Below are 25,685 nucleotides of genomic sequence, written 5' to 3' on the forward strand. Positions count from 1 at the left end.
CTAGAACGCTACATTAAGTCCTCCAAAACGTAAAAACTGAGACGGTTTCATACTGCAAGCAGTGTTGTCACTTTGGCGTGAGATTTACATGGGCAGCGTGAGAGCGCGAGACAGAGCCTGAAAGCGTGAGAGTTGGCAGCCCTGTATGAACTCGGTGTTAAATGCAGATTTGCTAAATGCTGTTCATACAGCATTTGAACTGACATTCGATAAATAATACAGCTTTTGAAGTTACAAAAATAATACTTTTGATATAAAAGTAATTAGGAAGACCCTGCTGCTTGTAACTAACAACGTCCTCTTAGCCGTGAAGTTTATTCACAAGACTTCACTTGGTATTTTTAACTGTAATGTGTTCGTGTGCGTGTTTTATCTTGGTTATAATTTAATGAAAGAGTGCGATATTTTTGTGCACAAAAATAAAGCTCGAATAAACTACAGTGGTGGTGTGATCTGCTTTAAAAAAAGTGTGAATTTTGTGCTACAAATAGCATGCATAAATGTGAGAAAGTGCAAAATCCTACTCATTGGTTGAGTGGCACTGAAAAAAAGGCAAATTATATATGAAATATATACATCATTTCGAACTCCGATGTATTAGGTGTTCAAAAGCAATAATACAAAGGCGCATTATTTTTCATAGCTCTGCGCAGACTCAACTCTAGATAAGATATTACAAATATGGTCGGTAGAGGGCAGTAACAAATAAATAAAAACTACCCTTAAAACATAAAACGTAAAAGGACTGTTGTATGAAAAGTCATTATGGTAAATGTAAAACGAATAGCCAGAAAAATATATACAATATATATTTACCAAACAATACAAGAATATAACTACAAAAATTGACAGTTTTTACTTTATTGGCACTGAAAGAACTATTTCAATCCAGAAAGTGCAATACATGAGAATTTGACAGCTTAGTATACATTTTGAAACCTAAAACTAAATGAATTACCTCTTTGAAACAAAATACAGTATCCTGAATTGACATGATGCACTATTCTTGCAGAGCAGCCCATTCTGTCGGCAACATACAAAATGAGGGGAAAATTGTGGAGATTGAATAAAATTAAGTAAACAGTGCGTAGTTATTGTTATTTGATTGCACTTTATCTTTAACAGAGCTGTGCAAAAAGTATAAAGTAAATTGTGATAATTGCTTTCATTAAATAGTAACCTGATAGTTTTCAGAATGTCTTTTCTGTACACCATAAAACTCGTCTTAAGTCTATATGACGTCTGTTAAGATACATTTCTTCATTTTACAGTACTTGCACATGCCTTCCAGCACATTCTAGATTCCACCAACAATTGCAGGATTACTTATTTTGACAGAATATTAAATATCCAGATCAAACTCCTCTGATCATATTCGTCCTCTCCACTCCACATCCTTCAACTGGTCATGGTCACTTTCACGATCGGACACATTTGCTGGCCCTGTCATTCAGGGACCCAAGTCTCTGCATCTGTTTCTTCAACACGTGGGGAGAAAAAAAAGCTTAAAAAGACCAATCCAGACAGGTCACTGGCAAAAGCCACTGCAATGCAGAGATCTCCTGCTTATTTTTGCTAGAGGTCGTGAGAATTAATTTTGGCAGCCAATTTCAACAGTTCTCCTAGAAAGAAAAAAAAAAAGAGATGGTGGTGTTGCTTCAGTGGAAGCCCATGTTTCTGAGATGAAACTGTGCTCCAGCACAAGCAAGGGAAATAAAAGACACTTTTCCATTACAAACACAAAGAAATCAGTGCATACTAATACAGATGCATGAACACATAAATCTCACATTAGTGTTTCATGTCAGTAGCCCAAAACCCTTTTACTTTAATTTAGATTAAACTTATTTAATCATGAGAATTAGCCACAGACAAACACATCCCAATCCAAATATAGTGTTTTAACTTTCTATAACAATAGCCTTGCTTGATTAAACGGGATCCTAGAGAGAACTGGTTGAATGTAATAGAAGGAAAGTCAAAAGGCAGACAGCGTATTTACACCAGCATCATTTAGATTTAGTATCCCCTTATTAAAAGCGTGTCTCGACACCTCAGTTAGTCGGTCAGGGAGATTGTCTGTCTTGTGGATACTGTAAATCCCGTAGGTTTGGTGGTGTTAGTGTGTGGGTTAGCAGGTCTGCGACGGGCTCGCTGCTCTGAGAGCTCAGAGTGAGACAGAGAGACTGAGATGTCAGACCCGTGTGAGGAAGTCCAGGCTGAGGGAGGCAGGGATGTGTACGGTTTCCAGACTGAGCACTGATGGAGTGTAAGTGAAGACCACAGGGAAGGTGTACTTCGTGTCGACCAGCAGTTGGTTGTTTTCTGCACGGTCCTGGAGGCGATTCTGTGAAAGGAAATGAGTATTTATTGAACATGCTCACAGAGGAGCCACCAAACACGGCAGAAAATATGGATTTTTCAGTAACAAGACATTACTAACTTTATAAAAACACAATAAAATAATAATATATTATCATTAATAATAATTAGTATTTTTATTCAGCAAGAATGCATTAATCAAAAATGACAGTAAAGACATTGTCGCAACATATTTCGGTTTTAAAAGAATGCTGTACTATTTTTAAAGCAAATAATAAATTATAATAAATCAAAAGTAAATAGTAAATTAATATTCCTTAATATTAATTACATATTGAATTAGTTCATATTAAACTTTTTAGGCACGAGTGTGGTTTTACTGATTTTGGAACGGACTACTCAGACGGTGTGTATGTATTTTACCTGTATGTCTCTGATGAAAGACACAGTCACTCGTTCCTCAAACTCATTGAGTGGTGTGTACAAGTTGAGGATCTTCACAATCTGAAGTGAAGTAAAATAGCATGATGAAGTCAATGAAAACAAAAACAATGAATAATGAAAGAATTAATGTCAAATGTCTACCTGCTGCAAGCTGAGCGCGGTACAGAGCGAGCAAATGGCCTCAGCATCTTGGGAGGTCTTCTTCTTCACCTGCAGCAGCTGCGCGGCCTGGATGACAGGTTCCATGGTGGCTACGGCTCCACTCTGGTGCAGATTATTTCCTCTCAGCCATTCCTCCAACTGACTGATGTTGTACCTGAAACGACACCAATTCATCAGACATTTCTGAAGATATAACCCGGCCACAGATTTGCCTGAGAGCATCAGATGTGTACCTGAGCTGCATGCCGGTACTCCAGGAACAGACATCTTTGCGCAGCAGCAGGTTGTTGAGGGTCACTGCGTTGATGGAGTAGAAGAGCTGGCGGACCACCTGCTGGCTGATCTCAGGGTCCAAGCCGTGGTCCGCCATGATGTTGGTAAACTGTCCCAGCTGCCTGACCAGGGCCTGTAGCGTGTATCCCGCTGGACCTCCACTCTCACAGTCCAAACTAGAGGAGCGGTTCCTGTAGCCCATGGGCTTCACTCCGGCCAGGCTCGGGATGCTCTCGCTCTCAAGCATAGCAGAAACTGCCAAAGTCAAACATAAAAAACATGTATGCATTATGAAGTTTGCGTCTCAGAATGTGCAAACAATTGCATTATTGGTGTTTGGATTGGTCCGGTGTCTCTCTGTACCCACCAATCATGGGTTGCATGATGCCTTCTGCTATTCTGACGAGCTGCTGATAGATGTGGATGGAGAGGTCGCTCAGAACCTGCCGATATTCGGCCAGGTCAAAGTTCTTCAGGCAGTGCTCGTTCTGCTTGGCAGTGTTCTGCGTCATAAACGCCTATGACAGGAAGCAACAGCCAAATCATACTAGTGATCTAGACGGGGGCGCCTGAGGCTTAAAACCACACTTTTCACACATCATCTCTACTTAATGGCTGGTTAAATATGTTCAAATACGGTAAATGGAACTGGCTCTTATATTTGCAGCTGAAATCATCACAGTAAAATCTGACCTCGTCCCCGCTGTACTGCTTCAGACAATGCAGAAGTCGACTGGTATTTGCCAGCCAGAAGGAGGTCATCTCAAAATCATCGTTGTTTTTCTGGAGAGAAGAAAAAAAAATTATGAAACATAGTTTTTTTTCCTGTAATGGCAAAGCTGAATCTTCAGCAGCCATTAGTCCAGTCTTCAGTTTCACATTCGATTGTAACATTCTAAATGCCTTTATTAAAACTTCTGATCGATTTAATGCATCCTTACTGAAAAAAGTTTTTATTTCTCTTTTGTCTGTATAGTAGTGCAGCTGCTTTGAATTCTGGGATTGTGTTGATGTGATTACATTCAGTATACATACCTTCAGGACCTTTTTGATGGCATTGATGGTTGCGGTAAGGAGTGAATGAACTTTTTGGTCGTCGTTGATGTAGTCGGCATGACGGATACACATGAAGAGGATGTATGCAGGGAGGCAGGGGACGGTGGCGGACACCACATTGGGCTTCATGTCTAAAGACAAGACCTGTGTGTTTATCCCAGCTACAGGACACCTCCACATTAAAACACGCCTGTATGGAACCACACATACCTGTAACTAATGACTTGACCAACAACGCCTCATCTTCTTTGTAGTACTCCAGCATGCCTTCAAAGTCCTTCTCTTTCCTCTGTACGGTGACCTGACGAGTCAGCTCTGGTCTGCTCCTAGTGGCCTGAGACACTGTATGAAGAACAACAGCACATCAGCAAACAGCGGTACTAAGAGAAACCATTAAATACACAGATGAAAGGCAGATGTACAACCTTCCAGCTCTTGCACTTTTTTCATATAGATCCTCAACTGCTTCTTCAGCTTCTTCTCGTTCTTCTCCAACTTCTCTACAAGTTCCTTTAGATCCTAGAGAACAATCATCATCATCATCTTAAGTGAGTATTATAGTGCGTTGGGTATAATGATACTTTACAGCTCTTTTTGAACCAATGGCTAATAGTTTGATGGCTCATTGAAAAATAATTGTCAAAATATGGAAATATTCTTAAAACAAGATATGCTTTAGCAAAACTGATTTTATTTAGACTGCTAGTTCTATTTTTCTTATCCAAATGGCAAACAGTTTGTTTTATCATAAATATATAGCAACATAATGCAGAGATTTATGCTTAAAGCAATAAAAACATTTAGCCAATAAGGTAAAATAAAAATGCTTAATTCTAACTAAATTCTCTGAACATCCTATCGAAAAATTTTAAAGGATATCTAGACATTTTTAAACAATAAATAAATAAAATACTAATAATAAATAATAAAGATTAAGACAATAGCACTTCTATTTAAGATAAGGTCTCACTAGGTTTTCATTGGTGAGGCGCGTGATCTCCTGCTGCACGCTGAACTCCACCAGAGCTTCAGGAGAAAGCGTAGAAAAGTGGTCCAGCATCTCCTGCTTCTTTTCCAGACTGTCCTTCAGCAGTTCGATTTGCGTGTGGAGAGCCTCTAACTCATCCTTGTGCTGTCGAGACTTCGTCTGCAGCTGGGACTCCAGCAGCCTGAATACATCCAAACATGCCACACTATGGTATAAGGGAGTGTAAGCTGTCTACATATTTCGGTTAGCCCTCAAAACACTTCAAACCCAGAGTTAAACCTAGAGGGAAATCCAAGAAATTTAAAGCACAACCTGGCAACTTGCTTTAGACCCTGGAAGGCAAGGCCAAGTTCTCCATCTTCATTCAAATAACCCCAGTCTTGTGCTTTACTGGCGTCCGAGTAACAGAGAGCCAAAGAAACAGAGAAGCAGCAGCAGCAGAGGAGAGAAAGCAAAAGAGAAGAATGACAAGATGGCAAGGCCAGTTAGTGTAGCAAAGCAAGGCATAGATTAGTCTGAGGGCACATCTGAATTACCCATCTCCACTTCATCCATGTTATCTTCAAGCAAAGAGGTCATATAGCTGCTGTGACTTTGGCCATTTCTTGGGGACATAATGTTTCATATTTTTTAGGTGAGCTGTCTGCCCAAGTAATGTCTCTGTAAGGAGATGTGGCACCCAAAGGAAATGAGAAATAGAGAAAGGAGGAAAAATGTATGCATGAAAAAATCAGCTGGCGTTTAAAGTGCCCAGTCCTGAGATCACGGAGTACGATAATGTATTCTTTCACAGGTAATGAGTACCTCATCTAACATCGGTCACTCTCGGTTTCAAAAGACCACTTTAAAAATGTGACAGAGACAGTGTCATGAATTCAGAACAGCCTTGATGGATAGTCTGGAAACCGTTTAAAATATACAGTTATTTTTAGTCTTTACAGTCACGTTTGATCAGTTTAATGAATACCTGCTGAATAAAAGTATTAATCTAAAAAAAAAAAACTATCTTAGTGCCCCCAAATGGCTGTGATGTGATTTAAATGAGATCCTGACTGATATGGATTTTTTTGGGGCCGATACAGATACCGATATTAGAGTGTAAAAAAAAAACAAAAAAAAAAACCCAAGCCCAATACCGATATATTGCCCGATATTCTTTGTGTATAATATTATACAGTACCAGTCAAAAATGTGGACACTTTCCCATTCGTGTCTCCAAACATTTGACTGGTTCTATATATAGAATACAGTATATACATAAACACATTTTTTACTTCGGAACATTCACAGATTTGTGCTACTGTCTTCACATACAGGCGAAATTACTAGACACGTGTGAAGAGTGACATAATATAGCCTACCTATGCAAATAAATAATTTAAATTCACGTCTTGTGCACTTTAATGCCCTTTGAATGTAACGTGTAATTCATGGCGGAATTTCACGTGAAGTCCACTATGCAAGGCACTTACGGTTGAATAAGACAATGCTTGAACGCTGCTGACTGAACAAGAGACCTCCTTACTGAAATTAAAGTGTTGGCCGGTTTCACTATCTTGTGAACGTGGCGGCAGATCTCCATCAAATTCGGGGGACACCTTTAGCCCAAGGAGCTGTCTCTAATGCCACCTTCCACGTCTGTTGCTCACCGGGATCGCTAGATCAATCGGCGCCGGACTGCAAATTAAACCACCCGTAACTTACGGATACTGATATATCATGACAGTCTCATATCTGCCAAAAAAAACTGGCAAAACTATGTATTGGTCGGGCTCTAATTTAAATCACTGTTTACTTTTTTTGTTAAAATCTACCTTTAAGAAGTAGCAATGTTTTAATTCCCTAAAACTCCATGGCTGCACCTAAAATCTGCAAAACCCTTCATCTTGATGGTTTAAGAAGTATCATTTGCTGCCTATAATATACCACAATCCTGTGTGTGGTTCCTAAGTTGAAAAAAAAAAAAAATTGTGTCTATTTTTTCCAATTTATAACTCAATTTCTACCAAGAAATAAAAAAATCAGGGTCTGAAATTTTTTTCTTGGTTATCTTTAAAGCTCACCTTTGTTTTATATCATTAGACCTGACACTGTAGTGCATCAGAGTAGAAAAAAAAAAATAAAAATTTTTGAATACAAAGTTTGAACTAGTATGAATTCAAAATAAAGTTTCTTGGCATAAAAATATGCATGGCCAGATAATTATCTGTGACCCACCAGTGGCCTATAAATTTGATAAAATTACTGCAGATGACTTTTAAAATTTGTGCTTGTTGGAGGCAGTACTATGCTAATTCATGAGAAGTAATTAGATCTCCAGGAATGTGGGTCAGAAAACAGAGATATACTGCTGTAAATGAAAGTAGACAGAGCATGAAGAGCTGAATCAGAACGGCTTTGAACTCAAATGAACAGTCAATACCACTGGATTCAATCTTTATTAAAAAAGACAAATAAGCACGTGTAGGAGAGCTGATGAAAGCCTTGCATTATGTATGTTGTATGGACTTACTTTTTTAAATCGTTTGCAGCAACATTGTCTACTTCGTCCACAGGCTTCTTGTTGTTGGTCCATTCTGATACATCACTGGAATCCTGTTTGAATAAAACAAGAAAACGTTCTTTTCTCGCAAAATGCTGACAATGATTTGCCATCCTCAGCAGATTCAGACAGGCAGGCAAAGCCATTTTCACTAGCAGTGCAAGTTTTGTAAAGCTCAGACACACCATCGTTATTACACTGAACTATCCCTGAACGTAAATTACTCTGCGCTCTATAAAAGCCCATTATATCCCATTTTATCCAGTGCAATGTCTCCATCTCTGATTGCTTTTATAAAAGATAAAGAAGCTTTCCATTCAAGGCACCTCCACTGAAGCCTGATGGGATACTAATGGCTTAGAAAGTCTGATGACATACTACAATAGCTTAATTTGGTAAGACAACAGCTGCAAAAAACTGGAACAGCAGCTCACAAAGATCGAATTTTATAAAATGTCAACTTGGGGGTGGTGATGTTTTCAGACTCACAATGTGGTTTAAGTTCTCCGACTGCCTCGTGGTGTTCACGATTTGGGTCTTGAGAATGAGGACCTCCTCCTTGCGCACATCCAGCTCCTCATTGGCCGCTTTGAGCTGATTCAGCAGCAGGTTGTAGCCCTCTTGTAGTTCATTGGACGAGTTGTTCTCAGAGGCCCGGTCGGCCACCGCTTTCCTCAACTCATTCAGGTCATTCTTCAACTTCTTATTCTCAGTCTCGAGCTCTTGCCGCTGTAAACAGAAGAAGTTTTATGAACACTCTGAAAGAGGGTCAATAGTCTGTGTTTAAAGGATTTATTTTTAATAAAAGCCATCAACAGTGAACGGAGGCAAAAAGTTGAAAATAAGCCTGAAAGAAACGTGTGTTTGTGTGAGAGAAAGAAACTTTGAAACCGAAAGAGAGGGACTAACAAAAAACAAGCAATACTAACTGCAGTAACTGTATCCGAGGAAATCTAACAACCGTAACTAAAGCTCTGATCAGACACAGAGAGTTTGAGCACTACAGAACAAGAACCATCAGCAATTATTATATAAGCTCAATGTGCAATGTTGGGTGCGCTTTAAGAAAACAAACAAATCAGTGATGTAATTCTACTGCCTTGAGCTCCACACTTAGATGCACAGCCAGCAGATCAACTTTTGGCTCTGGTGTCTTTATTCTTGTACTTTGTTCTCTGATCGAAGCTGTTAAACGGAGCCTGCCCTCGTGCCCAGATAAATGACTGATCGCTGATAATAAAGTGTTAAATGCTTGTGAGGTGTCTGAGGAAGATCACAATCACATGACAGAAAAATTAGATCTGACTAAACAAAAAAAAAAATTTAGGACACAAAGGATTAAATCTGGTTTCTTATTAGCCATCTGCTTGTGTGCGTCTTCAAGACTAGACCAATATATATATATATATTTATTTATTTTGATTGGATATTATAACTGTATACATGATATTACATTATATATAATATTTTGTTATTTTATATTATATGTATATATCAAATATATATATATATATATATATATATATATATATATATATATATATATATATATATATATATATATATATATATATATATATATATAATCAAAAAATTAAATGCAAATAAAAATGTATAGTAATAAATGTAACTGAATTTGAAAGAATGAGAAAATATATTTGCATTTATGCATTTCTTAGAATTAAAATTATTTTTTAACACTTCTTTTTATTTGATAATGTTTGTTAGCACTATTTGATCTCAAGTTTTTATGCTATATCATTTTCCAAGCAAATTAGAGATTGAGGAAATTCAGACATAAGAACTTCAAAGTGTTTAAGATCACAAGATAATGTTGAGAAGCCGAACACTTATTTCCTGCCTCTGTTTCTTTGTGTGTTGATTGACTTCTCAATATTAAAAACTTTTCAAGATTTGTTTGAAAGTTAAAGTGTTTACTTAACAAAATGAAGCATTCCTGCCATAGTTCAACTTTCTAAAAATGCCCCGGTCTTTAAATTTCCCCATCGTACCACTCATCCAGAGTTTAACAGGCAGGGCAATGAGCACCAAGACAGACATTTGACTGGAAGCAGAGCGGCATGACCAACACACTGAGCTGGACTGACTCTTACCTTCAGACTGTTGTAGGCCTGGTCTGCATTTATATCCTCCTCTGACGTGGAGCTCTTGGGCTCATTTCCCTATAAGATAAAAATGAATGAAAAAAAAAAAAAGTAAACATAAGCTGACTGATAACGCAGAGGACCATGCTGTTGCAAGTCCAGATGAGGGACCATCAGAAAAGATAACTGGTGTTTATGACCGGCCAGCTATTTTGTAACCTTAGGCCAAAAAGTGGGAAATCTTTAGCAGTCAATTAGATTAACTTGTGTTTCTACAAACGTCATGAGAGCAAAAAAAGAAAATCATCAACACATAACAATTAGCAAAAAAGCTGATTTTTTTTATTAACAACCCATACACATCCACTCCGTCAAATGATTAGACAGTTAGTTTTCTTTCCTGCGTTGACATAAGTCAAGGCCAGCAGACTTTAGCTTAAGTCACAGCTTGAGACTGTGAATTTTTAAACGTCTTAAAAATATATTGGTAATAACGAGTAATTATTTTGTATTTCATTTTATTTCTTTTTAAAAAGTGTTAAAAATGTAATTTCTATTTTTTGTTTTCTTTTATTTTGTGGCAACTGTGAGCAATGTGCTGTATAAAAAGCAGAGAAGACATAAGAAATAACCATGCCTTGCGTTTGCTCAGTTCCTCTACTTTCTCTAGATTGGTCTGCAGCCTCTTTCTTTCCTGCTCCAGCTCTCGTACACGCTTCTGTAACTTCATGAAAACGCTGAGGTCCATGGCAGCCTTCTCGATGCCCATCTCCTGCAGGGAGACATACCACATTAATGCTCTTTCTGAAGTGACTGCTGGTGTTTGTTGGCAGATTCAATAAAACAACTTTACCTCCACCAGCTGGATGGTGTCATCAGTGTCTCCCACCTCTGACATACTGATGGAGGTGTAGTTGGAGTCCGAGCCCATACTGCTCTGGTTAGAGGGGTGCCTTCGGTGGCCAGGATGGAACTGGAACGTGGAAAACCATAAAGACGTTAAAAACCCAAAAATAAATCCAGAATTTCAGACTTATTGTCAAAGCATTACCTTCATGGAAGACAAGTCTTCCTGCAGATTTTCGTATCTCTGCTCCAGTCTGGAATATTCTTTCACCAGGTTCTGATATCGTTGCCTCTCCTCATCCAGTTCAACCTGCAGACGGATCTCTTTCTGAGGCACATCGCCGCCCTGACCTGAGAGACAAAACAAAGGCATTCACACACAGGAACATAGCAGTGAGCCAGATGACACGCTGCTCCCATTCACTTGCATCAACTTTCACAAGATAATGATAACACTTTAACAATCTTTTATTTAGGGGTGCTCCGATCACGATCGGCCGATCATTAATGCGCATTACTGACGAGATGCGCATAACGATCGGCCGATCGTGATCGGAGCACCTCTACTTTTATTGAACTTCGGCTTGAATGATATTTTATTGATCAATAAAAGATCTTTACTTTTCTTTTGGAAGACATTTGAGCAACTATGTGTAGGTTACAATATGTTCTTGATTCTGTAATCTTAATAGAAATAAACTAAGCACCTTCTCTTGCACTCTGCATTCACAATGCATATTATAATCGAAACACCACCGTTCATCACTATTATAAACCTTTGACAAGTTTCCTTTGACCCTTTTATTTTGAAACATTGACTTTAAGAATGAGTGAAGCTCCGTTACAGACATACTAGAAAAATATGGTCCACCATCGCAAGGCGTATTCTGTATTTAATTTTTTTGTAAATTATCCTCCAATATATTGTTGTTTTATTTAACTGTTACAGAAATTACAAAACAAAGGGGTATTTCATGTTGGTTATCGTGAGATTGATCTGATTTATCAATACCACATGAAAGCTTGGTTGTGCCTCTAGCATTAACTGTCCTATTCACATGAATTGCACAAGACTTTTGTTTAAAGGGATAGTTCACCCGAAATTCAGTCACCATTTACTCACCCTCATGTCATTTCAAACCTGTGTGACTTATTTTATTTTGTAAAACACGAAAGACGGTATTCTGAAGAACTGTTTTTGTCAATACAATACAAAATCAATGGGGTCCCAAACAACAGTGACTGGACTCCATAGACTTACACTGTATGGACAAAAGTTTTTTTTGTGGTCGGCAAATGGAAAGGGTCACCTTTACCCTTAGTAAAATAATAGACTGTTTAGACTGTCCGAAATAAATACCAGATAAAAAAAACAGATTTGGTTTCCTACCAAAGACACCGTTAACAAAAATTGACGAAAGTTATCAAAACGATCCCTACATTCATAACAGTCCTTTGATTAGCATTTTGAACAACTTAAACAGCCTCGACAGAAGAACAGCACAGAGGAAAATAAACACAGAACATACTCGTTAAGGCGACATTTAACGAATAGAAAGCAGATTGAGACCAAACCTCGGGTTTCAAATAGCATTCTCGCACGTGACCAGCTTGATACAATGGTCAGCTTTTAGTTGTGCAGGTAAAGAAGCAGTTTCACGTTCCTCCACTGAAATCCAATGCAGTTTCTGTCTCCCTCATCCCACTTCTGCACACAGACCCTCTTGTGCGTCAAACAAAACCAGCCCAGCCCTCCAGGCAAGCCACACATCCTTTCGCTCCCCATACTCCTTCCTCCAAATGCTCCGAGTGTGCATGTGACTCTGAAGCATGAAACTCACCCTGAGAGGGGTTCTGGAGTCTGCGGTTCATCTCTTCTTTCTCCTTCTTCAAGAGCGTGTTCTCTTTCTCCAGCTCCTCCACCCTCTACAAAAAGAAGGGAAAGTCACGCCACACGTTCGTCTCTTTAAATGTTTATATGCCCACACTGCGTGCATGTCATATTTATGAAAATGGGACTACTGATAGAAACTTCTTTATTTTAATATGTACAATAAGCAGAATATTGTAAGAACCCCTCCAGAACCGCTCCAGTATTGGTAGGTTTAAGAGCAAGTGTCGGGGAGGGGTTAGAATTAGCCAATCAGGTAGTGATTTGAACAAAGGTGTGGGTAATAATTTGGCAGGAGGTCGAAATTGGGCACAACATGACATCTGGCGTAAAATAAAGATCGGGCTGAGGAGAGCAGATACCATTCAGTTAAAAAAGTTGCTTTTTTGGCTCCCGATCACAATCCTTGAGATCGGGTTGGGACATCCCTAGTCCCTTTTTGTGATTATATACCTTTCCGCTCAAAAGTTTGGGATCAATTAGATTATTTTCAAATAAATTAATACTAATACTAAAGAATGCATTAAATTGCATTTATATGTATAAAGGCTTTTTAAATATTAAGCAGCACAACTCTTTTCAACACTGATAATAATAAGATGTTTCTTGAGTATCAAATCAGCATTATAGAATGATTTCTGAAAGATCATGTGACACTGAGGACTGGATTAATGGCTACCAAAAATTTGGCTTTGCCAACAAAGAAATAAATAACATTCTAAAACTTATTCAAATAGAAAACATTATTTTTTTTATTGTAATAATAGTACACAATGTTACTCTTTTAACTGTAGTATAAACACAAGAGACTTTCAAAAACATAAAAAACTTACGATCGCAAACTTTAAATGGTAGTGTATGTATATAGAAACATATTTATTATGTTTCTATTACAAAAAAAAAGAAAATAACAGATTAAACAAACTACTTGAGTGCAGCGTATATATTTTAAGTCATTACTATAATTTATATTTATTATTTTTAACTCCTACAATCAAAACATGAGGGAGAGGATCACATTAAAGACAAACTAGCTGATTATTCCAATTCAAAAGACCTTTTGTGAGCTGGTCAATCCTCTTAAACAATTTCCATGCATTTTTTACTTTGCTTGTGCATGACAGACATAAGTTACATAACAGCCGCCCTGTTATGAGAGCTAAAGTGTAATTGTTTCTGCAGAAAGTGAAAAGCTAAATGCATTGATCTGTTTTTGTAACATTCAACTATTTAACCTCAGACAACTTCAGTGATGCAGAAATACGAAAACAAATCTTGAGACAAACAACATGAACTAGTTCCATCTGAGCATCCTTTCTCACCTGTTCGAGTCCTTGTTTCTCGTTGCTAAACTCCTCCTCTATCTGCTTCTTCTGGGCGTGGGCTTCCTGAAGCTCCACCCTCAACTTCTCAAGCTCTTCCTGCAGTGATGTCACCTGAGTGCCAGCAGTCTGCCGAGTGCGAAGAGTCTCCAGTTCTTTCTGGAGCTTGGTGACCTCTGATCCCAGAGCAGTGTTAGTAACGATCAGCTGCTCGTTCTGAGTTTTATACTCTTTTGACTGTAAAGAAAAGAGATAACTACTCAACACCGTCCGTTGTTTTTGGTGATTCTTCAATCATTTATGCATTATATTATCTTCCGGTACCTTGTTATCCATCTTCTTCTGGAGCTGCACGATCTTGTTCTCCATTCCGACATTGAGGTTTTTAAAGTGTTCGGCCGAACGGGCCTCTATCTTGAGCTGTTTGAGCTGGCGCTTGGCACGGACGCGGCGGTAGAAACACTGGATGACAATGGCAGCATTTCGGGCATGGAGATATTTCTTTCTCACGAGCCAACCACGGACCGTTTTCTGTATGATCATGGCTTTGTGATGGAGCAAGAACTGAAAAGACAGAAAATGCTGCTTAATACTGTGCTTTAAAGAAACATGGCTTGACGAGAGTGAAACAAAAAGATAAAGCGACAGAAAGATACCTCCTGATATAACCTGCGTACGAACATGCCCCTGGCGAATGCTTGAATGGTTATCACAGCCCGACGGGTCCTCAGATACTCCTGTCGAACTCGTTTCATCCGGTACTGCTTCTGACAAATAAGTGTAGCTCGGGTCAGACGAAGCATCTCTGCATATCTGAGAGAGAACGAGAGAACAAAGGCTGTAAGTGGAGCCACAAACATGCCAGTGAAGTTCAATCTAAGAGCCTTCTTATCAAACATTCACCTGCGAGCCAAGTAACCCCGGCCATATCTCTGCAGAAGGATAGCAGACTTGCGGATCTTGCGGTAGCGAATTCTCTGTAGCCATCCTCGCACGGTCTTCTGGATCTTGATGCAGGCGAAGCGGAACTTATCAGCTCGGAGCTTCTCCAGATAGGCCACCTGACCTGCCCTGAAGAAAATCTTTGTCTTTCCAAACTGGAACTTATCTGGATCCTGAAGGAGAAGTTAAGATAAGAGTCACATTTAACAGGTTTATTCGTGACAAATATCCTTGAATAAACAATAATAAAAAAAATAATAATGTTGAAGAAGGCATGTTTAAGCCCTGAGCACTGCCCAAGAGACCAAAATGCTATTTTGGAAAAGCAATAAGTTAAAAAATGGCAAGCTATAAAAAACAAACAAAAAAAAAAAAAAAAAAAAAACTGGGTTTATTGAGATAAATGTACTACTTAATTCTTGAGTCAGCAAGTTTTTAACTTTTTATGTTTTTGGAAAACATGATCACCAAGGCTGCATTTATTTGGTCAGAAATAAAGTAAACAGTAATACATAACAACATAAAATAACTTTACAATTTTTTATTTATATGTGTATTTTAATCTTTTAATTTATTTTTATGATGGCAAAGTCGGCTAACTATTCAGCATCATTACTCTAGTCTTCATTGTCAAAGGATCCTTCAGAAATCATTCTCATGTGCCGACCCGGTGCTCAAGAAACATTTCTTCTTATCCATGTTGAAGAACAGTTGTGCTGCTTAACATATTTGTGGTAAACGTGATACTTTTTCCGGATTTTTTGATGGAAATAAAATAGAATAGAAAGTTGAAAAGAACACCATTTCTTTTAAACAGAAATATATAATATTATGTTATTTACTTTTGATCAATTGAAGTCATACTTGCTAAATAATACGTATTAATTAAAAAAAAATATTTACAAAATATTTTCATTTTTAATATAGGAAGACAGTTTGATTTTATGTTTTTTTTTAATCCACTGCAATACCATGGTAATAAATGTACAAGGTACTTCAAAAATACTGTGGTAAATGTCCAGACAAACATGGTATTACCACAATACCAGGATGAGAGTGAGTGCTACACATAAAAACTTACATATGAGCTATTTCTAGCCACGTAATCTTACCTTGATTAAGGTCTCCAGCAGGTTCTTACAAACTTGCTTCTTATCTGCAATGGTCATGTTCTTCTTTGTCATGAGCACTCGATATCTGCTGAAGAAATCTGGATAGGTCCACCTAAGAAATGACATCAGATGTGATGAGGAAATGAAAAAACACATGTTGCATAATCTTGTACTTGTGGTTTGATTTCAATGTTTACATAATTTCCAATGACAAGGTTATGCATGTATATATGAAGAAGAACCCAAACTCTTTACTAATGTCTTGCTTGAAAGCATAAGACAAGAGCCCCCTTGTTTTGAAGCCCTGTAAAAGAAGCTGCAGATGGTTACCTGGAGGGATACCCGGCGGCACTGATGCGGATAGTCTCGAGGACTCCACATGCTCGCAGTTGCTGAACAGCTCTTCTAGAATCGAACCTACAGAACGCAAGAGTCAGTCAAAGAGTGAGGAATCTTTACAAAAACCAACATAACATCTGATATTGACATTTTTTTCTGGGTACAAAAGTGAGCATGTCTCACCACAAAAGATTGGGGTTGTTATCTAGACCTACCTGACCCTTCTTTTGAGCATAGAGCACATCTCCCGTGAGAGAGGCATTGGGAGACTGGAGGCTATCTGACTCAGAGCTCTGTGACTGTGTGTTCACAACCTTAAGAGCATGTGACTGACAAATCCCTCTCAATTTAGCAGAATTGCTCAGAATTTGCAGAGGATACAAACAGAGCAAAACGAGACCCTTTCTCAGAATTGTGAAGTTTACGAGAAAAATAAGCAAATATACATTAAACATGACTGTTTGAGGATGAATATAGTGTAACACATTACAAAGCTGACAAGTACCATATGTGACCCTGGGCCACAAAACCAGTCTTAAGTGTCTATTTTTTTAAATTGTTAGAATAGGATAATATTTGGCCAAGATACAACTATTTGAAAATCTGGAATCTGACGGTGCAAAAAAAATCAAAATACTAAGAAAATCACTTTTAAAGTTGTCGAAATGAATTCTTAGCAATGCATATTACTAATAAAATATTATGTTTTAATATATTTAATGTAGGAAATTGAAAAAATATATTCAAGGAACATGAATTTTACCTAATATCCTAATGATTTTTGGCATAAAATAAAAAAATAATAACGTTGACCCATACAATGTTTTTTTTTTGGCTATTGCTACAAATAAACCCCGGCGACCTAAGAATTTCTTTATATTATAGTATTTGGCACAGATCAGTCAATGTTGTGTCAGGTTTTCATTCACCTCAAACATTTGATGGGAAAAGAATGAACAAAAGTGTTGACTCGGCAAGTACTTTGAAGATGGGGACCACTTCAACTGATTTTCATGTGAGAAAACCAGGTTTAATTATATTTTATCTAACCGAATAGGCTAATTCTCAGATAAGCTTTGATTGTTAGGGTGCAGTTGAGGTCGATCAAACGTCTCTGTACCAGCCTGACTCTAGTGTTCTCTGGCAGCTTAAATTAATTAGCTATACCTCTCTATTTATAGGCAAGATAAACGAAGTACAAATGGATGAATAAAACTTACACAAAGGATTCCTTATTATCATTGGGTTTAATGCAGCGCACATAATGAGGGGTGGTAGCATTCAGCGTTTCCATCAGAAGATGTAGAGAGTTCCTGAACTGTGAAAGAAAGTTTTTATTTCATCATTATGTTAAGCACCTCATCTTCATAATCAGTTGATCGTCAGTTGATCTACGGTCAAGCACAAATATGGACCTAAATCTGGCCTCTGACACTAGGCCTCACCTGGGTGCCCACACTTTTTCTGTGCTCACGGTTGTGGCCTTTTGGAGCTGGTTTGGCAGCCCGGACGTTGATCTTGGAGCTCTTGCTGGTGGCTGAGGGAGGACCAGAGTCTTTACCATCCTGGAAGAGATCTGCAACCAGCTGGAACTGTACAAAACAAAAGACACACACACCAAAACACAACAGACTTTCAGGAAACAAAGAACATTTTGGTAAAGACACAAGAATACATTTGATAAGTGTCACATGAAGAAATTTCGAATGCTTTAAGCTATCCAGTAATATCACAGATAAATCACATCTTACATAACAGACATGAGAACCCCAGATGTTTTTTTTATTATTCCAGCTAGACTAAAATTTGCATAAAATTTGTATTCAGCTCCAGCAGCACTTCAAAGCACACTTGGAATCCCTTTGAAATCCACTCCCTAAGCATCCACCGCAAGGCAGGTACACAGTGTGTTTTAATGCATCCTTAATACCATGATCCTGCCAAGATTCAGGACTCGAAGACAGTATACAGAATACAGATCATTTAACTGCAGTCACTGTAAGAGACAGAGACGCTGGACCAGAGACTAAATACAAATTAAAGGTGCGGACAGCAATGGTATCCAGAGTTGTACAAGGTTGTATAAAAATACTGTGAAATACTATGTTTAAGCTAAAAATTAAATTCATTTCATAAATAAATAAATAAAATCATTTATACTTTTAAATGAATAGATCACCCCAGAATGACAACATTTACTTACCCTAATTTCATTCAAAATAAAAAATTTAATTAGAGTTAGTTTTTTAACCAGATCAGATTTGAGACATTTAGCATTACTTCAAAAATCTAGACAGATTTTGATGTGAAAGGACAACAGGGGCTGGATTTTTTTTTATTTATTTTTTGACTGGAGGAAGCTAAATTTTGATCAATGGACTGTTATTTTGTCCCGGAAACTAGTTAAAGTTAAAACATCTTAATGATGGATTTGTTTCTTACGAACACACAGCTTTTCACTTCACTAGATATCAACTGATGGACTGGAGTCGTGTGGATTACTTGTGGATTATCATGATGCTGTTATCAGCTTTTTGAACTCTTATTCTGACGGCACCCATTCACTGCAGAGAATCCATTGGTGAGCAAGCGATGTAGTGTTACATTTCTCCAAAGCTATTTTGATGTAGAAACAAACTCATCTACATCTTTTGGCCAAACCATTCCTATAAGGACATATATGCTTTAAATATTAAAGCATTGAAAGTATTAAGTCGTAATAGTAATAGTAGTAGTAGGAGCAGTCATACTTGAATTTCAAGCGCTAATCAGTGTTAGATCTAATAATAACGATAATAGACATCACTTAGAATATTTAAACAGTAAAAGATCATGTTAAAATATTTGTGTACAACTTAATTAATATGCATGAGCTATGCATTCATCATTTGATCTGTGAAACCCTATGACATTTTAAACCACAATGAAGGCCCTTGTATGAGCACTGTTGATATCCTGAGGAGAACATAGCTGGGAAACATAAAGTAAGAGCAAACTTCTGTCCTAGTGAAAGTTTCATTTTAAACTCGACAGCATTTCAACACTGCCCTGCAGAGAAGGTCTTTCACTTGTAGACGCTGACGTGCTGCTGTCTGCAAATGAACTTCCAGCTCAGATTCCAGTGTATTCTGTTGCTAAGAAACCTCAGGACAAAACACTACGAGAGAGACCAGTATTGACAAAGACAATGGATATACTATTAAATCTTGGTTAAGATGGATCCGGCTGTTCATGTGATTCAGTGCTAGTTGTGGACAAGGACGGGCCTCTGTTTGTCTGAGAACTTTCCTCAGACATTTAACTGCTTTAACAGACCAGAGAGCAAAACATGAGCTAAAGAGTGATTCCCATCAGCAGACATGAGGAAGCATGAAGTATAAACAGAGGCTCACGCTGGACGGGGATGGAATTATTTTCTTTTTTTTTTAAACATAACATTTGACACTTCCCAAAAATACCCAGTGCTCACCTGACTGGCCTTGAGGATGTTTATCTGCTCCTCATAAACAGTGTCTCTGTTCTTCTCCAGGAAACCATCAGACTGGTATTCAACCTGTCAGGGGGGACATAATGTCACAAGTGTTACTCACACATCAGTACCACACTGAAAATAACATGCTACATCATTTTTGTCCCCCATATTTTTGTTGCATTCATGATGCATTATTAACCAAATCATTGTGTTGTGTAACACAATTTCACACAAGTTGGGTTTCGGTTGGGTTACAAAACGCATTTACGTCATGTCAAGTTCAGTCCGGGCAAACAAAATCTGTCGAAAGGCTAAAAATAGTTGAGAGCTTAGAGTGTAAAAAGCCTTATCTATTTGTAAAAGAGTTTCAGGAAGTTAAGGATGATGCTTTGGTGATATCATGATATCCCAGCAGCATCCTGAGCCCTATAGTGCACTTAATATAAACTGAACCCACCTTATCTGCAAAGTGTACCACAATGAACGACTTGTTGGACATCCTGGGCTTTTCGAAATGCCCACTGTTTGAATGCTTGCTGTACAGCTTCTGCGCCCAGTTTTGATCCGTTCCTTTAGGCACCTGTCAGATGCAGTAAAGAAAAAAATACTTTGAACTGGAGGAAACTAAAAAACATAATTTGGGTTACCTGCAGCGGAAATACCATATGATCACCCTTTTGAAGCTGCTCTGATTCATACTCAAAAACTTCAAAGAGGCAGCGGTGTTTAAAACTAAACGAGACACTCTGTTCGGAGACCTGTTTAGACAGCATCCCTCTCCAATTCTCTTTATCGCACTTACTATACAACAGCTGTTTTCTCTCTGCTTGAGACTCACCTTACACTCTTCATCAAGAAGATCCAGAATACCAAGCTTGGCTTCAATGAGGTCGATGCACGGCTGGTTATCATAGAAATCTATAAGCGTCCAGGGGATCTGCTCCTTCATATACTCTTCTTGCTCCAGTTTAAACACATGCTGAGGGGTATATGATGTGTATGCATTAGGTAAATGCAACAAATACATTACATTTGAAACTTAATCCAGCCAAGAGTCATGACACCATCACGCAGGTCATTCCTGTCGTGCAGAACATTTTCTAACTTTTTAAAAATGAATTCATTTATATACTATATGAGCTATATATTTAAGAAATGTAATTCTGAAATGTAAATGCAATTCTAAATGCTAAATATCATGGAAGATGATGTCATTACGCAACTGGCCTTAGTTATTTAAAGTAATAATATAAAAGACTAACAGGATAGAAAGTAGTACTGAAAGCCTTTGAAAAGAAAAACAAAAAACTGATTATCAATTTAAACAATATTCCTGTGTAATTCATTGTGAATTATCCTTTAAGAAATGTCCAGGTTTTTTTATTGTAGATGGGCACTGCACAAAGATAGTTTCATATTTTAAAAATATATATATATTTTTTAACCTTAAATTTAGAATATAACTATATTGGATAGAATATAATTCTATCCAATATATTCATACATTTAAGATAAATATTATACATATTATAATACTGTATATATATATATAATACTGTATGAGTGATATATATAAAATACTGTATGAGTAACCCCAAAGACACTAAATATTTGGATGTACTGATAATTCATTACTGACCGAGTTGAACTGTTGCTGTAGTTTCTCATTGGCGTAGTTAATACAGAACTGCTCAAAGCTGTTTATCTCGAACGTTTCGAATCTGTTGGGAGGACACCACATGTTAACAAAATCATTAAGATTTCCCTTAAAACAAACTCAACACTTCTCTCTGCATCCTTAAGCATGGCAATTCTCTGCTTCTTTACTGTAATGCTGATCAATAAATTCCCCTCTTCGAGGAAGTAATTAGTCCCATGGACAGAAATGCTTACAGGCAACTGCTGACTCTAAAAACTCAATGAGGCTTCAAAGTTTCTAAATCTTTACTTGCATGCCCTCTTATAATCTCAAGCATTACCCGTAGATATCCAGCACACCGATGAAGGAGTGCTGTTTGGTGGAGGTGTGCAAGGCTTTATTGATGTGTTCTACGATCCAGTCAAAGAGATGGGCGTAAATGTGTTTGGCCAGGGCGTCTCGGGCATTGACCGCCTGGGCATGCGACATGTTCTTCACGTAGGTCTCGGAAGTGGTCACCAGCTTCCGGCGGCACAGCCAGTGCTCCATCTGCTCCTGCTCTATACCCAGCAGCCGACAGAAATGACGCAAATAAGTGTCGTCCCTCTGCAGGTGCAAAAAGAGATTGCAACGGTTTAGACAAGTGAAGGATAGCCAGCAGTCAGCTAATGTGCTCAAATAAATAACATACAGAAAGACACACTATTTGCTGTGCACTTACATTGATATGGCAGGATTCTCCATCTCTCTCCGACACAATCTCCACATTCCCCAGGTGCAAGATGGAGGCAATTATCTTAAAGATGCTCATTTGATGGATCTCTTTCACACCTGCACAACACACAGTATCACCATGATAAATATTAAATATACTGCTACTTGGTGTGTCTTGTTGCAAAGCCTTGGTTAAAGACATGTTTACTGCCGTAGTTCTCACCAAGCATTGAAAGAGCCTGTCTTGTCTTCACAAGGTCCTCAGCGTCATTCACTCCGTCAATAAAAATGTTCTCACCAAGAGACGTGAAGGTAAAGTCTTCTGCGCTGGCTAAAATAAGAAGGTGATTGGACAATTTGAATGAATAAGACTTAAAGATGTCAGTAGTTGCATTATGATCAAAATCAAGTGCATTGCCATTTGAAAGTTTGTCGTCTGTACAAAGAATCCTGAAAAAAAAGCATCACTGTTTCTCCTAAAACGTTTTTTTCTCTACATTTCTGACAGTATATACCATCATACTACTGCCCAACCACAGTCAATGGTAAATAAAAACACTTCATTTGGCCACTTACTCAAGGAAAGATCTTTAAACTCTGACAGAGAGGATGAAGCACAGAGCTGGTAGAAGATGTGATAGTTCCTCTCGTCCTCAGCCTGTAAAAATAAAGTGTTGTTCAGAACATGGAAAAGCACAAGGGGCTGCAAAACAATCTTAAACTGTCCTTCCTGCGTGAGACGGACCTGAAATACCACTCTGGACTTCTCAAGCAGATATGTTCGCATGTTGCACCAATGATGTGATATCTCCTATCGAAGCCGATCTGGATGTATTTCCCGAAGCGGCTGCTGTTGTCATTGCGGGTGGTTTTTGCATTTCCAATGGCCTGCACAGATGGAAAAAAAAGTTAATTACAGTTGAGTCACTCTTTGCTTGGTTTAATATGAAAAAAGAGGTCATCAAATTACTATGATTAATGCATAATAGAACATAAAAAGCGTGGAGACAGAACTTCACAACAGAGGTTGCAAAATGATTGAGAAGGCTTAACCCTTAAATCCTGTTTGCAGCATCATGTAGAATGAGTTATTATCGTGATATGGATTAATCGTTTGTCGGAGCTGGGGTGTTTATGAGCCAGCTGTAGCATTAGGTTGGTTTCTCTAGGTTCGGATCCTAAGAGGCCCTTCTATCACGATGCTCATTTCTGCATTAATGATCTCTCTAAACTGACTGTTGGCACTCAGATTATCTTTCTGCTTCGCTCTTATCTGTTCAAACAGGCCTGCTGATTCTTGAGTTTAATTTCGGAGCCCAAGTGTGACAATGTTGCTATGAGATGGAGTGATGAGTGAAGTGAGGACACCTTTACAGCTGCTGCACACATGATGGAAGCACTTGGTGGTACACGTTTATTAGATTAAATACAAATCATTTTGGTAATGAGTCCTATGCACTGATCTATAATACAGAACTGGATTGCTCATGACGCCATGAAAGTGAAGCCGCCGCGCCGCCATATTGGTAATCCCTAGTGTGCGTAAACGTTCTATTGAATTAATAGGAAATTGTATTATTTTAATGAGAAAACATCACCTAACAAGTCAGTTGAATGTGTCTCAATGGTGCTCTCTGCTGGTAGGGATTAGTAAATGGCGGATCAAACACTTCGGTGGCTTCACTGTCTGTTGGCAGTTTAGAACGCGATGAGCGATCCAGTTTATATATAGATCAGTGGTCTATGTCATAACATACCTCCATGATGGGGCTGGAGGCCAGTACTTTCTCTTCAATGCTGGTGTCATTTGCTGAACCTCCCACTGTGGCGAAGAAGCGCATGGCGTACTTTGCGGAAACCGTTTTACCGGCTCCAGACTCGCCACTCACGATTATCGACTGGTTCTTTTCATCCCTGCAGATGAAAGTTCAGGTTTACATGTGTGAAGACAGCAGCCCTATGAATATCTGAGATGATATGCATGATAAAGGAAATCCATTGTAAATCCAATGTTTACAGAAATGAGAGGCACATCAAACATATTCATGTTACATATATACTGCATGACACAATATGACCCTCTAATAAAACACAGTCAACAAGCAGGTCCAAAATTCTCAGGAAAATGTGATAATCAAATCATTCTGAATAATTTAGAGAAAATGTATTTATATTAAAATGGACACAGCAAGTAGAAAAACCTGGGGAAACCTAAATGAAGCATGAGTGCCACTTTGACACATTCTTATATAATTGACGTGTTCATGTGTTATTTGTATTTGTATATGTTTATTATTTGTGTGTGTGGTGTGTGTGTGTGTAAGTCATGATGTCTCCATCTTAAACCTGATGTGCAAATGGCTCTTATGTTTCAAGCGACAAAAAACCCCACATGTAAATACAAAGATTTGAAGAATGATGCTGCGTGTGCTGGGACTATCTGCCCACTCTTCTCATTACGGAGTCAAACTGAACTGATCAGATCAGATCAGATCACTCACAGCTTTCAAAGAATATGATGTCATTTCCTGTTTACAGCCAGTGGAAATCACTAATCTGAAGCCTGAGCTCTTTATCACAACAAACAAAACTCTGATAGCATACATACGTCTGCAAGATGTCTGTTAAAGATCGCTTAATCTGGAAAGCATCTGCCGTGTACAAACATCTGATAGACGTCTTTAAGACATCGTTTTACATAAATTCTAAATCACAAACATCTTCTAAACGTCTATTTAACATCTAATAGGAAATGTCCTATTCTGACTTATTGTAGATGAGCAAACACTCTAAAAAAAACATCGGAGACGTTAAATAGATGTCTCTGATGTATACGTATGCTGTCAGACAAAGGTGCACTGTGTATTTTTAGCGGGCATCTAGCGGTGAGACTGAGAATTGCAACCAACGGCTCAGTGTGAGGGTGTGGGTTTTGAAGAGAGGGGTATGTTTAATATTGTAAGACTATTACTATTAAAAAAATGATCACAAACCTGCCATCTGTTTGTACGCTTCCTCTGCTACAGCAAATATATGCGGGTCCATGTCCCCATGTTCTGGCCGCTGTACGCAGTGATGACTTCTTCTCCATAGATATGAAGCTGCTCGTACGGGTTGATGGCCACCAGAACAATCCCTAAGGACAGAGATTTAAATGGCTTTACACCTACAGCCTATTGCATAAATTAATTCAGACAAAGTCTTGATGACACAGATAAAATAAATGAGTTAATTAAATATTAGGAGACTCTAATCATGGAATGATGTCACAGGAAGCAGAATGATGTGAACGCATGATGAGTCATTCTCAAAGAGACAACACAAGACAGACACACGTCTGTGAAAGTAAACAGTAAAGAGCAAACGGCATTGTTGTAACCTGACAGAGACAATAATGGGAATCATTCAGTAATTACAAAGCACAACCGACGGACCCAACAATAAAACAAGACAAACAACAACCGGGCGGTCTTTAGACGTGTATATATCTATGAGACTGTGTGACCATGTGTATTA

At 38.2% G+C, this 25,685-nt stretch overlaps 1 protein-coding gene across 1 annotated transcript; it reads right to left on the reverse strand.

The window, feature by feature from the left end:
- Nucleotides 1–845: 845 nt before the first annotated feature.
- Nucleotides 846–25,214, reverse strand: LOC113063677 (unconventional myosin-Vb-like). The gene is given in 39 exon segments (XM_026234011.1): nucleotides 846–1,622; nucleotides 2,201–2,347; nucleotides 2,746–2,826; nucleotides 2,908–3,082; nucleotides 3,162–3,456; nucleotides 3,569–3,719; nucleotides 3,895–3,984; nucleotides 4,237–4,388; nucleotides 4,468–4,599; nucleotides 4,683–4,776; nucleotides 5,228–5,426; nucleotides 5,558–5,635; nucleotides 7,758–7,840; nucleotides 8,277–8,516; nucleotides 9,902–9,970; nucleotides 10,530–10,664; nucleotides 10,746–10,865; nucleotides 10,944–11,089; nucleotides 12,580–12,664; nucleotides 13,952–14,188; nucleotides 14,276–14,515; nucleotides 14,608–14,764; nucleotides 14,855–15,066; nucleotides 16,006–16,117; nucleotides 16,336–16,422; nucleotides 17,565–17,662; nucleotides 17,790–17,936; nucleotides 19,814–19,897; nucleotides 20,274–20,396; nucleotides 20,655–20,795; nucleotides 21,456–21,537; nucleotides 21,796–22,061; nucleotides 22,177–22,286; nucleotides 22,393–22,500; nucleotides 22,746–22,827; nucleotides 22,915–22,961; nucleotides 22,964–23,057; nucleotides 23,927–24,083; nucleotides 25,180–25,214. Coding segments are annotated over 39 exon segments (5,103 nt in total). The 3' UTR covers nucleotides 846–1,610.
- Nucleotides 25,215–25,685: the final 471 nt, after the last annotated feature.

Source organism: Carassius auratus, chromosome 46 (genome assembly GCF_003368295.1).
Source record: "Carassius auratus strain Wakin chromosome 46, ASM336829v1, whole genome shotgun sequence".
Classification (NCBI taxonomy): domain Eukaryota; kingdom Metazoa; phylum Chordata; class Actinopteri; order Cypriniformes; family Cyprinidae; genus Carassius; species Carassius auratus.